General features: G+C 44.3%; 1 protein-coding gene across 2 annotated transcripts in view; it reads right to left on the bottom strand.

Moving 5' to 3' along the window:
• Positions 1 to 812: 812 nt before the first annotated feature.
• Positions 813 to 15,536, bottom strand: part of LOC117589691 (fatty acyl-CoA reductase wat) — a 30,651-nt gene continuing 15,927 nt past the window's right edge. For both annotated transcript variants that reach the window (XM_034281851.1, XM_034281850.1), the window contains 9 exons: positions 5,615 to 5,724; positions 2,995 to 3,069; positions 2,793 to 2,905; positions 2,473 to 2,721; positions 2,149 to 2,404; positions 1,898 to 2,090; positions 1,599 to 1,838; positions 1,283 to 1,540; positions 813 to 1,220 (listed from right to left, as the gene is read on the bottom strand). In XM_034281851.1, coding sequence (XP_034137742.1) covers positions 1,130 to 1,220; positions 1,283 to 1,540; positions 1,599 to 1,838; positions 1,898 to 2,090; positions 2,149 to 2,404; positions 2,473 to 2,721; positions 2,793 to 2,905; positions 2,995 to 3,069; positions 5,615 to 5,696 — 1,557 coding nt within the window. In that variant the 5' untranslated portion in view covers positions 5,697 to 5,724 and the 3' untranslated portion in view covers positions 813 to 1,129. The remainder of the gene's footprint in view (positions 1,221 to 1,282; positions 1,541 to 1,598; positions 1,839 to 1,897; positions 2,091 to 2,148; positions 2,405 to 2,472; positions 2,722 to 2,792; positions 2,906 to 2,994; positions 3,070 to 5,614; positions 5,725 to 15,536) is intronic.

The raw sequence follows: 15,536 nt of genomic DNA, 5'->3' as shown, positions 1-15,536 counted from the left end.
CTGTATTGGGAATGAGCTGTGAGCAGCAGGAGCAGGAGCAAAAGTATGTGGAGGGCCATGAGCAGGAGCATGATGATGAGGATGAGAGGGGCATTAAAATCAGGATGAGTGCCAGGGAGCAAGACTATGACGAGCAGGCTTTTGGCTTGATGGAGGGACTGGGGGTGATTGGGTTATGCTGTGATTTTAATTTTGAAATCATACGACTGTGAATGCCAGGGCTGCAATCCAAAGCGATACGATACGATACGATACATGTGCGGATTTATTTATGCATACTCTCACACACACGCACACATATGTGTGCACGGATGGGGGGCATAAAGCGATAAAGCGCCTTACAGGATTTTGCATCGGACTGTTACTGCTGCTCGCAATTTGATAAGCTACCTCTGGGCATTATTTTTACGACTCTTTTTTTTCGCACTTGCCAAACGCCTGCAAATATGCAATAAAATATTTCGATATTAAGCTGGTGTGTAAATCAAACGAATCTTATTGTTTTCAATTTGTGCCACGAGTATTCCTCGATGTTGCTTTTGGTTTTAGCCAAACCGGATTAGGCCTTCAGTCAATTGGGGAGAGAACTTGATCCCCAAAAAAATAATTTTTTGGCATAAACCCAAACAATCCATGCAAAGAGCCGGACCCAGAGATGGCTGCGGGATGAAACGTAGATGTGACCCAATAAATGTCAAGTATAACATATTATGTAGAACAATATACTGGAATTTGATTCACTTGGTCATGGATATGTTCCATTTTTGTAAAGAATTTAAAATATTTTCCTTTTCCCATATTAAAGAAATTCATTTTGACATATCCCAAACAAAATGTGATGAAGTTTTTATTGTGATCGTTCTGCCGTTCGAGTACACAATCAACTCCAGCGAATTTACATTAAGATACATTAAGTACAAACTAAGCTATACAAGGGTCGGATAAAGCGTTTCAAAGATATGACTAAGGGCATAAGGATATGGTACAAACATACAACTACGACTACAACTATTGCAGGAAACGAAAGTGTTAGAGAACAAAGAATGAGACACTTTGGGGGAGTAGGGAGAGTAAGATAACTGGAAGACATGCCCTATAGTATTAATACATAAGAAAAAGTGTAGCGATCCTATAAGAAGATGAGCTTGATGAGGCCATACAGTGCCCAGGCAACCAACGAATAGAAAACGGCCAGCGTGGTATAATGCAGCACCTTCAATCTGTAAGGCAAAATAAATATTATAAGAGGACAAAAAATAGAATTAAGCATGCAAAGGCCCACCTCTCGTAGCGCTTGATGGACTCTGGAATATTGCTGGGATCATCCTTCACCACATACAGGCGCAGCCCATAGAGACTGACGCGGAAGAGATTGGTCCAGTCCAAGTCGCGCATATCGAAGGCAAACAGCCGCTTGTCCCTGTCATCCAGCTTCGACGAGAGACTCCTCACATTATCGTTGTCAAAGCGAAACTCATTTGAACTGAAGTACTTGAGGACATTGCTCAGCTTGTGGATCTTGCGATAGATCTTCATCATTCTATTGAGAAATAGAGAGTTAGTGGAAGAAACCCCAGAGAATTATGTTGCGAACGCACCTTGGTTTCTTGCCAATGATCACCATAATGAAGTCCATAATCAGGGCGGGCAATGTGTGGTAGAAGAAGCATAGTATGTGATATTGCCACATGTGTGGCACGATGGTGAAGCGCGGATACCATATGGACTTGCGCATCGGTATATCACAGCCATACTCGAAGCCATCCTCCATGTAACGCCTCCAACTGACCATATTTTCCTCATCCGGAACATAGTTATAAATGGGCGGTGTCTCGTATCTGTAGAGGGAAAGCATTAAAGATGTTTATATGGCAACCAAGTTGAAGCTTTCACTCACTTGTTCCGCGCTATATCCCAGGCACTGGCCAACAGGGCATTCACACACATGTCCACGGGCACAATGTGCGCCTTGTTGTCCATATCACCAGTGAAGACGCGCAGCACGCCGGAACCAATGCCCACAATGACGCCACAGGGTCCATACATGTTGTCGATCCAGCCAGTAACTGGTTCACGGTATGTGGTGATCACTGTAGAAAAACGTAGATAAGTCCTTGAAAGAATCATCAAGGAATGAGGACTACCAACCTATGCCCGGTCTAAAGATCGTTACTGGCAGATTTTGTGCCGTTTGCTGCACCACATTCTCGGCCAGAACTTTGGTGAAGGTGTACGTGTTCGGGTAGCCCTTGATGATGGTCGGCGTGAGGGTATTCAGAGTGTGCTCGTCCAGGCATTCGCTCAGCTTGAAGGCATTCTCGCCGGTCATGGTGCCGCTGTAGAACTTCTCCTGGATATGGCGCATGTTGCAGTGAGCAAATGCAGTGGAGACATGGACAAAGGCCTGAAACAATACACAAAGTAAGGATGAAGAATCAGAGGAGAGCATACAGCAGAGGGAACGCAACCCACCTTCAGATTGACAATCTCTTTGGCCAACTTAATGATCTCCTTGGTGCCATGCACATTGATGGCAATAGCCATTTTCAGCTTCTCATCGAACCGCACAGTGGCCGCACTGTGGAGCACAATATTCACATTCTCCAGAATGGTTTCACGCTCATCCGGCGAGATGCCCATTCCCGGCAGAGAGCAATCCCCACTGATGATTGTGATCTGGCAGCGGTACTTGGGATTCAGCTGTTTCATCTTGTCAAAGACCTGCAATCAAAAGCAATGCAACGAATGAGAAGAGTGAGAGATGTAAAAGAATTTAGCAATCAAACACTTACCGGATCATTAAACAGATCCTCAATGCGTGCGAATGCATCCTTGCCCTTTTTGGTGCGTATCAGCAAATATATTTGTCCCACCTCCGTGACGCGCAACAATTTCTCGATGATAACTGAGGGGTGGACAGAGAGGGAAAGGAAAGCACTGGGCGATAAGTATATGAAATTCCAGGCACGTACACGGGAGTGGAGTGGAACTTACTTTTGCCAAAGAATCCTGTGCCGCCAGTGAGGAATACGCCCTTGTCCTTGTAGAACATTTGCATGGGCGACTCATCTGTGCCACACAAGTGGGGTTTGCGTTTGTGGGGGGGAGGGAAGAGATCAATGCAAACAGTCATTAAACAATTAGCCAATTTGATGCGCATCATTGATGGCCCTCCCACTCAGGAAACGCCTGCCACTGCCCCCCATTCTGAGGGCTGGCTGTGGGTTGTTGGCTGAAGGCTGAAGGCTGTTTGCTGTGGGTTCGATTTGGTTCAGTTTCCGTTCGGTTTGTTTGCCACCAACTTGAAGCGCCGTCACGAATTTAAATGCGCATCAAATGCCACTTCAATTGCGCATAATTCACGCCACACACACACACACACACACACACAGATAGAGACTGCCACTCGGAATAGTTGAAGGAGAGGCTGGTGGCTGGTGGCTGCATGGGGCCGGAGGTTAGCTTCTAGCCTGCATTTTTGTCCAAAGTGCCAAAATGGCAACAACACTTGACGTTTCAACGTTTGCCTGCCAATGGGTGCACACGCATCCCCCGGATCCCCATTCCACATGCCACACATATATCACCCATCCATCTTGCCTAACCCCTACCCCTGCCCACATTGTTGTTTGCGGCGTTGGCATCGGTTGCCGCCGGTGCTGGTGTGCCGCTGCCTGCCACTTGCTGGGCCACTCATAAATATTTGCAAGTTAGCAGCTCGTCGAGCCATTCATCTATTGTCTAAAACGCACACAACGGCACACACACACACACACACATACGCTGCTACATATGTATGCTGCTACACATGTATGCTACACGTGTATTAATATGCACACTGGGCGAAAAGCAATCATGGCATAAAGAGTAAATATTTTCAGTCCGAGATGAAGTTTCAAATTGTGAAATAATTAATGGGGAATAGTAACGAGATGTAGATCAGCCGGGATGTGTGAGTGTTGAATATTTCTCTTGATTGGAATGTGGGTAAATATTAAGAGAATATTTTCTAAAAATCTATTCATGGAATGTTAGTCTTTGGATTAAACTTTATGCCTAAATCAAGAGATAAATACAAATTGAAGCTAATCCTTTCAGAGTGTGTTTATATAGATAATTTCCATCTGTCTTTGTCTGATTCTATGTATTATTCTTAATGGAAATATCAGCCATAAACTACATTCAGTACATCTTCAATTGTTCTCCTTTTAGTGCATAATGGCACCGTGCAGCACATTCCTCAATTGAATGGCATGTCATCTTGAAGATGGCCTGCTTAGGCGCTGCCTTTGCCTGTGTCTCGAGATGCCTAATTGCCAATCGTCGGCGTAAATCACTGTCAGACAGTGCACAGGGACACACTGGGGCATGCACACACAGTCAGACACACAATTGCCACTTGATAATTGCATAATAAATGCAACATTGTTGAGGAGATGCCGGCAGCCCTTCAACTCTACACCCTGCCCCCCAGCAGCAGGCAGGCAGGCTGGCTGGCTGGCAGGCAGCTGCCTTCAGCTTCCATCTCCAGCGTCAAGCATAACAAACACATTCACACAAATACAACTTGACACCTAGAGCTGACACCAGCATTGGTGGCATGCTACCGCCATCCCCTGGAAGCCAACGACGCTGACGATGACGATGACGATGCCGAAGCCTCAGCCGAAGCCCTGGCCTGAGGCCGCACTCAACCACAAGCACTTGGCCCGCTCACTCAAATGTTTTGTTTGCCTATGCTAATTGGCTTAAATGCAACTCAAGCGCACTTCGCCTGCGCCTCGCCTCCAAACTGAAACTGAAACTGAAAATGTGCCACCAACAGTGGGCACTACCCCAACACAACCCAACCCAACCCAACCCAGCCCATCAGAGGCCCCCAAAGACAGCACTTCAAGCCACACCATGCCCCACCATCCATCATTGTTTATGGACGCTGCGAAATTGAGCCTGGCCCCACTCGGAGTCGGGAGCCTGGAGTGTGCCATGGAGTGGAGTCGAGTGCGGCGTTTAAAGCTTTTTGAGCGCTTTGGGGCATTTGTTCAACGCTAACTCCAACACCAACAGTAACAGCAACTGTAGCCACTTGTGGGGTCGCCCCTCTGGATACCCTTGATGCTCAAGGCGCTGCTGGGTATAGAAAATCAACCAAGGAAATAATAATAGATTGAGTTTCAATTCAAATATCATCTTTCGATACAATTATTGATATTATTCTCTCTGAAGTTTCAGTTCCAACCAACTCCTCTAAGCCATGGCACCCTCTCTTTAAGGGTATAGGCAGAGCGCATCCTTGCTTTGAGTGAATTGTCAACAATTGCTGTTGGCTCTTTGGATTTTGTGGGTTGCCGCGCTCAGACAAAAGTCTGTCACATAATTTGTCAATTTCAACCGACAAAATTTTGTTTTTAGCCGCCACTTCCCCTGCCATAAGCCACCCACCCCTCTTCTACCCCCTGCTGTAATGTAATGTTACAAAAAACACCTTTTTGCGGTTAGGGATTTGTGTGTGTGTGCGCTTCGGTGGGGGCATTACTCTTGTCCAATGATCTGGGGTATAACCCGGCTCGTTTCTGGTGTTGTTGGGAGGTCTGGCTCGTGTCTGGTCACTCACCCTTTACGTCATTTATGAGCTGACAATGATCTTCCAGTGTTTTCATGCCATTCATAATGTTCATTATTTTGGGATCATCCATCGTAAACGGGAAATAATTTCAGGTTGATCTGTAAGAAAGGAAAACGAGAATGTATTGAGTTTAAAGTTATGCAAATTGAACAATTAGCTGGAAACAAAAGTTGAATGCTGATTGATTGATTGATATTCTGTTGAAGAACTTTAGAAATACAGTAGAATATTCCACTTTTGAGAGACAAAACTTTAAACGCAATTCTAATAGTTATCAGCCATGACAAACCCCTTCGCTTGCCACAGATAATCTCCTAATTGAATATCCGCACACCCTTTTCCCTTTGACAGAAGTTTTTGGAGGGAAAATGTTTTTCTAATTCGGAATAGTTGAATGGGAAATGCGAAAACCATAAAGCCAATTATGAGGCACCCAAAACGGTCTCCATGCGACTGTTTCTTGGCGACCAAAAATCAAATATATATAAATGTATAAGTAAATTTCGCTTTGGTAAAGCTCGAAATTTAATTAAAAGTTTTCTCAGAGCTGGGAAAGCCAGGGGTAATGCTGGGAAAAGCAGCATGGAGCGCCACTGAAATTTCTAATGAAGTGCCAGACGCACCTGTTGACACAGCCCCCCCAAAATGCGAAAGCAAAAGCATAAAACGACAACGAACACGAAAACGAGAAAATATGAAACCGAAACCGAAATGAGACTCGAAACTCAAATAAAATTTAATAATAAAATTCAACAATTTTGAGGCCGAATGCAGGGCGGCGGCGGCGGCGGCGGCGGCAGCGACGGTGATGCGCAATGGGAGAGTTGAATGAAACTATGCCAAAGTTGGGAGATAATTATAAATGAATTAAAGAATCTTTGAACCTGTAACTTGGACATAAATTAACAGCGAACCAACAAAAATAATTGCTCATTTGCATTGAAAGTAATTTACAGAGCCACGGAATGAACTCGTTTTTCAGTTCGAGCATCCACTTTTGAGTCCCATACTGAGATACGCGCGTGAAGCCTGTTACGCACACACACAATTCGATTCAGTGCAATTGCATTTGGAATCGATTCGTCGCCATTTGGATGACTCAGCGTGCACAAGCTACCGCCGAATGTGTAAAGTACTCGAACACACTAATAGTGATAATTACAGAAAATTCGCAAACAACAAAGACTGCAGCTAAATGAATTAAGTTCTCGATTATCTGCGGCCCAGACAGACATCTCGGGACCCCAGACACACCGTTCCAGGCCCAAACGCAAATGACAAAGTAATCAAAGCTCGTCGGGCATTGTTCCGCAGCGGGATAAATATCTCGGAAAACAAAAGCAGGCCCCAGCAGCAGCAGCAAGAAAGAGAACAGATGATGGGTGCACTGCGTTTCATCAGTGTAAGACAGCAGTCAAAGTAAATAGGTGATAATCGTTGCAATAAGTATTTTTATGACTCAATTTCGTTAAAGATGATTTATCATCAATATCATTATTATCATGAAATCAATTTTATGACTTTTCTTACAAAACAAATACTCGTACTTAATGCGAAATGCGAATAACGATCTGCCATATGGGCAATAAATTACTCAATTTGATGCTCTAACCTTATTTGGGGCCGAAATGTGTTCTATGCGATAATTTAATTGAGTCAATCATCGAGAATTAATGGCTTTTAGCCATTTTGATGATTAACGCTAACACTCAAGTGCTAATTTACATAATCCGTTAGCTATTTAATAGTGCATCAATTTGTGAATTCTGGGCAACAAATATATTCCATAATAGATCCAGAATATTAGTACATCATTTACTCGGAACTCGGCAAAAAATGAACCTTTAATCGATAAATTCCTTTAATTTATTTACTTTTTTATTATTTTTATTATTAATTACAAATTATTATGTTATTCCATAACTTATTTTTTTCCATTCCTGGCCAGATTGGCAGCATTCCCTGTACAAATTTCAAACAAATCTCTTACAAATCCCTAAAGCACATTCAAGCGTTGTTATTTTTAACAAATACTCTATTATTTTAAGCTCTTCACGAAGCCTAATTAAATGCGAATTACACAGAGCTTTATATTTGCGATGCGGACTGTTTGCCAGTAACTGGCAGGGAAAAACAAACAACAATTGTCCTGCCATAGCACAATGGGAGCAAGAAAAACAATGAAAAGCCCTGCCACTACACCCGAAATATAAAGGGACATCCATGGAGCAAACAAAAGATAAAGAGAGAGAGAGAGAGAGAGAGGGCGAGAGAGACAGACAGGAGGTGAGAGAATGCCGTCTCAGTAAATTCGATGCGAAAATGTAAAATTAAATAATTGTGTGCAAGTCAAAGTCTCGCACAATTAACCCATATTTGCCATATTTGGCATATTTACAATTGCAAACCGAGCAGAGTGGCACTGGCTACCTGGCACCCAGCACCCACCCACCCCTTAACCCCCGTCAGTATTGCAGCGTGTTGCATTTCACACCAATTGAGAAGCTTTTACACTGCTTGCGCTTGGCTCGGCGCTCACTCAATCGAATGAATGACGAAAGCAACGCAATGCAATGAAATGGGAGAGCAGCGGATAAGAGAGGTAAGAGACAGAGGGTAGAGTAACAGACAGAGAGAGAGAGAGAGAGAGAGAGAGAAGCAGTGCGGTAAAAGAGACACTTAGTTAGTTGGGCAGCTTGCCAAGCTCCAGCCAACCGACTGACTGACTCGATCCCTCCCTCCCCCCTGACAACACCATGACTCTTCTACCCCTCCCCCCCCCTCCACCCACAAGGGGCTCATGGAATATATGGCTAACTACTGGCAATGTCGGCCAAAAAGCCACTGCAGCTGATTGCACCACGTTGGCGACCACAGTAGCCTGCCACCGGCGATGCCGCCTCCGCCACCGCCACCGCCTCCGCTGCTGCCAAGCCAACGCCAACGCGGAGTCAGTCAGTCATTCCAGTCCAGTCGTCAGCCCAGAATGACGGTAGACAGAGAGCTCCAGCACCAAAAGCGCTCCCCTTCATCCACAAATACGCACTGAATGAAGCTTTGATGGTGGGCAGGGAGGACTGGGGGCAGGGACAGAGACTTTGTAGACGAATTTATACATTGTTTAAGTATCAGCCACAGATACTGCTCCTCTTTGGCCCGTGCACCCGCCATTGCCGTGGCCCGTTGTCGACACCGAAACTCCATCGTCAATGCACATCGAAGCGCAGCTAATTGAAACAGCGCGGCACAGTGGGTCAAGGTAGCGCGAAAAGTGCATGAAATTCACGTGTGCCAGAGAGCATGTGGTGCGAAAGTAGAGCAGTTGCTCTTTCGTAGGTAATTTTTGAGAGAAAGGGAAATGAAAGGTTGAATAAAATATGCAATTAAAATATATTATTTTTCTTCTCCCCCAATTCCACTTGCTAATCGTTTTCATGCCACTGTTCAACTCGACTCGTTTTTGCCACTTCTGGTACTTCTTTTACTTTTGGCGCTTGTTTGCGTGCGGTGCCCAGCCTGCTGCTGCTACAGCAACAACTACAACATAAACTTTTTGGGGGGTTAACAATGGACTGAAAAACAAAAGTATGAACCACAACAATAACAGCGGCCGCAGAGCCAGCAGCTACAGCGCCTGTTGGCAATGCAACAGCAACAGCAACAGAATTGCAATAGCAGCAGCAGCAGCAGCAGCAACAATGAGAACTACGCGGTGCTGTGGATGGGGATGCCTGCACCACTTCATTGAAGCATCCACCCAGCCGAGCCATACCCCCAAAAGCAGCAACCATGCAACCAAATGGGAATCAAAAATGCCAAGCCCCCTCGTCGAACACTTTTGACGAGGCTCATTCGCTTTGAATTTTATTTAATGCCTTTGTAATAAAGTGTAAAATGGCGAAAAAGTGCAAACAACGGCGAGAAATGCCAAGAGGAAGTGCCCGAAGAGGAAGCTCAAGAGTGGAGTGCAGCGGTGCGGAGTGGAGCGGAGCTGTGCATAATATCCAGAACAACATCATCATCATCAACAGCATGGCCATTATCGGAGGAACAGGAGCAGGAAGAGGAGTGAGTCCCAAGCCAGCACCAGCTTCAGGAAGAGCGTCCTATCTGGGTGGCAGATGCTGGGCGATCGAATAAGTAAGAACTGCGGCCAGACACCAGCGGCCACATTAACAGAAGAAGAAATAATTAACAGCAACAGTTTGAAAGTCCATAAAATGAAAATGGTCGAACGATGCCAACACTGCCATCAGCATAGCCGTAGATTCCACCATTCACCATCACCTCTGCCACCTCTATCCACAGTCCTCCTCCATGCCACCCACAGTCATTGGCATCACCATTACCCAGCGTCGCCATCGCAACCGCCGCGACCACCGCATCTGCCATACAACTTCCGACTTCCGCTTGGCTTTGACTGGTACTGGCTCTGGCTCTGGCTCTGGCTCTGGGTCCGTGTCTGTCCTGCACTGCACTGCACTGCTCTGGCCCTGACTGGTGCTCTGGTTCGGACTACTGTGTGGACTCTGGCCTGCCTCTGTTTGCCATACCCTTTTACAACAAGTGGGCATAGTCATTGAATCGGTTTGTCCTACCTGTTTGCCTGTTTACTCTTATTTCATTAGCCAACAATTACAAATACTCGTGGCAAATGTGTGCTTGCACTCGAAAGATCACTCGAATGTTATTATTTATTGTATTTCCTGAGACAGCAATCGTTGAAAATACTTGTACAATAAGTCAGCTTTGCAGTCTGTGCAGCTTCAATCTCTTAGTTAATTATATTATATATTATATGGTTCTTCAGTGTATCTAAAGTTCAGTTGGATTTTGCAAGGAAAACCTTTTCTGCTTCCATTCATTGCTATTTGTTGATGTGGCTGTTGTTATGGTTGGTTGCTGTTGTTCCTGTTGTTGTTGCTGTTGTCACTGGGTTGACACACAAGCAAAGAGTCGGTGCGAAAAATGTTCGTTAAATCTATTAAAAGATAATTACGTGAAGACAAATGGACGGTCAGCAGAGGAGAGAGCCACTGCCACTGTGCGAGTATCTTTGTGCTAGTCCCAGCCCCACTGGCGATGCGATGCCCAGTGTCCATTCCACACCGTATCCGTATCTCTCTATCTGCCACTGCGATGTCCTGCCACATCCCCCACACATACATATATGTATATACATATGTATATGTAAGAGCACGTTATTATTATTCGAGTTCGTTGATACGATAACGCTAATGGATATGGATATTGATTATAGTTTTTATGTCTCTCATGCATCGTTGCTGTGTTGTAATGGAGCAGCAGCTATCCGCCAGCCATCTCCACTCTCCAATGAAGGCTCTTCTGGGCTGGTGGTAATGATAATTTTGATTATATTGATGCGTCATTTTATGAGCCGCAATGGTATTGAAATTGAGTGGTCTGTGACAGCGTCTAGTTTATGGGCCGCTCCCCATTATGGCACATCCATTCAGCTAAGCCATTCATGAGCCGCTCCGCCCCACACTCATATTGAATCTCAATTAACAGCTTCTCAAATGAATCTCTCTGTGGTGTCTCTCGTGTGGTGGGCACGGTGATGGATATGGGGTACCATTCAGTATCTAATGAGTCCGAGACAGACCCAGGCTCCTTTCAGACTCAATTATGCAGGGATTTGTAAGCAGGGGGCATTATGCGCTTCTTAGCCACGCTCTCTCTCCACCCTCCAACCTTTGGCCAGGGCAATGTGTGTGTGCCTGAGTGTGCACAGCCACTTAGTGGGTCAACAATAGTACGACTGACTACTCGTAATTGCATTCGATGGGAAGCTGTTAGCTACTAGCTGGTTGCCCCCTTCGTCTGCTATTGTTACTTGCACATCTTAACGACTTTATCTAGCGTCTGATGTTTGCATGGAACAAACTTTGCAAGTTCTTTACATTCCAAAATCCACCAGCACCCTACGGAGGGAAATGCTAATTATACGTATCTCTTGGCGGAACGTGTGCGAACTTGTAATTCCCAATTAGGAGTACGAATATTACACAAGTGACAAACATTTGCGGCAATTAAATTAATGAAACTTTGGCCGCTGGCTGCTGGGGGCTGGAGGGGGCTACGTGTCTGCGATCTTGTGGCGATGTCTGACATTCTCCCCCCTCGACTCCGCTTATCACTTGTCATCTCTACGCCTGAAGCGCTGCGCACGCGTCGGTGGTGGCATGTGGGGGGGGACACGGCACCCATAACTCACTTCAACATTACCCACCTAATCCCACCCGAACAACCCAGCCATTGTCCACATCCACTCTCTCGCCACACCTGAGCTGCTGGCCAAGTTGAGCGTTTAACCAAATAGTTTTGGTTATGGCCAAGTGGGTGTGCATGTGTGTGTGTGTGTGTGTGTGGCCAGACAAATACGAATATTGCCAAGAAATTGCCTCATATTCACATGGCCATAACAGCAATCAAAGCCAAATTGAATAGGCAAATTACCAATCCTCATCGACTCAATGGGGCAGCCAGAGTGGTGTGTGGCACCCAGTGAAATTCGTATTAGAGGAAATATTCCAATTCTGCTGTTCACAGACAGCACAAGAATAACCCTTGGGGCTCTTTACGGTAGAACTTTAAGTCTAATCAAATGTTGGCTTCAATTCAATTGGAAAATTATGTGTGCTGATTGACAGACGTCTGATATTTGCATAAATGTACATAACAAACATAATTATAATGTATTTCGAATTCCTGGATGTATGTATTATTTACAGAACTAATTCGGAAAACTCTATGAAGCGAAAAATCACAGCAGTAATGTCCCAAGAGCGGAAATACTCATTAAGTTTCGTTTAAAATTGAATCAATTTTGCCACTTATGAGCCCTTGAATTAATATCCTTGATGAAAGACTAACATCTGCAACTGTCTATCAGTGGAGTCTTAACTAAAACCCACTACGAACGTGCATGCATTTATCATTGAAGCAAATTTCAATGCGGTACCGATGAAGCTGTTCCCATAAATCATTTGCGAACTTTGCCATAAAGACATTCACTTTACAGGGGCTTTCCTTTCAATGAACTCGGGACAACAATAACTCTTGTGGTAACAATAACGCACCAAGCAAGCAACCAAACCCCAGTGAATGTGTGTAGCATCTACTCGAATTCAATGCCAAATCTTATAAAAAAATAAACTTATATGTACATACGTACGTAGCAATAGCTCATAAGTGCCAAATGTGCTTAGAAGAGAAATGTGAATGAATATTGTGATTTACTCTAACTAATGGGAAAATGTTTATTCATGTCTTTCATTGGGCAATTTAATGCGCTTAATCCATTCTTAGTTTTATGCAATTAATATGTTTCGCTTATTCAATTGAATTCTTATTTAATATGTGTTAATTAATTTCCATTATGATATATTTAATATGATTTCATTTTGGCTTCCGCTAACAATAAATACCTTTCCAAACCTACACATAAATACTGATAATTTAAATTTACACAAAACAAACAACAAGCCCTTACATTATTATTATTATTAAATTTTTATTGAATTTCGATGAACAATTTCTAAATCAATTTCAATTGTTTGTCGCGGCCATTATTACACCTGTTTATTTATGGCCAGTTTTTATCGAAAATAAAAAACCAAAAAATTGTGAAAAAAGCTTAAGCATATACACACACACACACACCCACACACACACTTGCATGTACAAATTTTAATTACATAATTCGCTCATTATCAATGACAACAACAATTACAGCAACAAGACATTGCAAAATCGCCGTAAAACAAATGAAAAAAAAACCGAAACGATACGAAACGAAACCAAAACGAAAAGCCAGAGCTGGAGTCATAAAAACGGTATATAAATAAATTAAATGCGCTTCGCTATAATTTATATTAATTAATCGGTTTATTTTTTCATTGGCTTTCATTTTTATACCCTCTCAGTGGGGCGCTATGATTTTACTTGATTTTAGTAAGCGAAATCCACAAAAATGAATCTTTAAATTCGTAAATTTGTTCAAAACTGGAGTACAATATCTATGACAGAGCCACAATCCATATGTAAGTGTATCATAAACTTCGGCCTAAATGCTTGCCCCACTTTCCTTTGTCTTTCCTCCACTCATTTTTGTTGCTGCCATAATAATCGTGGAAATCACGCCAGAAATCAATGCAACAACAATTGCTGCCATGTAATGCACAATTGGCAGTAGCAACAGCAACAAATGCAGCAATAAACGCAACAACAAAAATGGCAACAAATAAAAGTTCTGCAAAAACAAATTTATGCGCTAATAAATAAGCAAACATTTAAATCGTTTTCAATTGCCATCTCCCACTTCCCACTCAGCTCCCTCCACTGCAGTAACTTTCCCTCTCTGCTCCGATTTTGTGTAATTTATAATTGAATATAATTTGAAATTTTTGTGCCCCGTACGACTACCTACTCGTACATATGTATATCCCCAGAGAATATGATATTTTCCAATTAAACAAAACAAAAGCCATGCAAACTTGAAGCTTGCATGAAATGCAGTCACATGGTGAGTAGTTGTCAGTGGAGGGAGTAGGTGGATTGCGATTTTTAGATACCCACTTAGGGGGCGTCATAAATCTAACACTCGTTTGGGTGTAGGGAATTTTCGAGGAGAAGTTAGGTGAAGAATTGTGGGAGTTCCTTGCCACTGGACACATCATCTATTCAGTTGAATTTAATTTTAGAACATTTAATTTCCCATTCGCCGTCTCAGCATACCCTTCCGCGCTCGCCAACTCCAGGGTATCGTGGGGGTGAGAAATCATAATGGAAATTCTTTGCAAATTGAAATTGCAGCCACTTGAGCGTCAAGAAGAGGCATGGGACATGGCTCGCAACCGAAACTGAAACTGAAGTGAGAGCCTTAGCGAGGGAGGCGTGGCCGTGGCAATGGCCAAACACGACAGCGGAAGGAAGGAAGTAAGGAAGGAAGGCTGTTCCGGGGGACAAACAGTTAAGAAATCACGTCATAAACGCGCCGAGCACGAATTATTTACAAAGCACGCGAAAGCCTAAAAGAAGGCCTCCCCCCCAATAAAATAACAATAAACTATGCTCCAAAGCCCCCGACCCACCAGACTTTTGGGCCATGGTTTGGGTAATAAGCGGGGCTAAGTGGGAGCAGAATGGGTGGGCAGTGGGGTTGGCGAAGGCCATGGCAAGCCATAAAAACAGAACAACAAAAGAACAAGAACAACAAGCCGCAGCGGCATAAACAATTGTGTTACAAATACGACTACAAATGCATAAAGCAGCGACAGAGTCGGAATCCTCCAGCCCCAGCCCCAGCCCCAGCCCCAGCCCCTAGGACAACCAACCACCCACAGAACCCATCCTGCAACGACAAAAGGGAGCAACAAATGTCGTCTCTTATAGACGATTATTTATTGTTAACGATTTATATTTGTTGTTTGTGCTGCTGCCACAGCTGCCTCTGCCACCGCCTTCGCCTTCGCCTTCGCCTCGGCCGGAAAAGCTCACATTTCAAAGCTGCGGCACTCGTACGTGCAGCTGTGTGAGTGCGGCACCAGATTGCAAGCTCCTCCATTCGTTGTTGCCTCTGCGATTGAGCCTGATTGCCGGCTCAAGTGTCGGTCGCGTCACACGGGGCGTATGCGTGTCGAGTGGGTGGCAGTAGGACAGAAGTAGCAGTCAGTGCTGGGCGGGTTGTGGGTGTAGATGGGTCTGTAAGTCCCCCGAGCGGATGGCCTGGGTGTGGCCAGCCATTTAGTGTTGAACATTTTGGCCCCTGCCAACTTTTGAAGTAATTGTTTAATATTCTGTTTGGACTGTTAACAAAGGTGGGCGTTTAATTGATGCTTGTGCAGGTGCGGGAATAATCGTGGCAAAGTTTCGGATGTAACAGGTG

Source organism: Drosophila guanche, unplaced genomic scaffold (assembly GCF_900245975.1).
Source record: "Drosophila guanche unplaced genomic scaffold, DGUA_6, whole genome shotgun sequence".
NCBI lineage: Eukaryota > Metazoa > Arthropoda > Insecta > Diptera > Drosophilidae > Drosophila > Drosophila guanche.
Note: the sequence above shows the minus strand (reverse complement) of the source record. Positions and strands in the feature narration are given on the sequence as shown.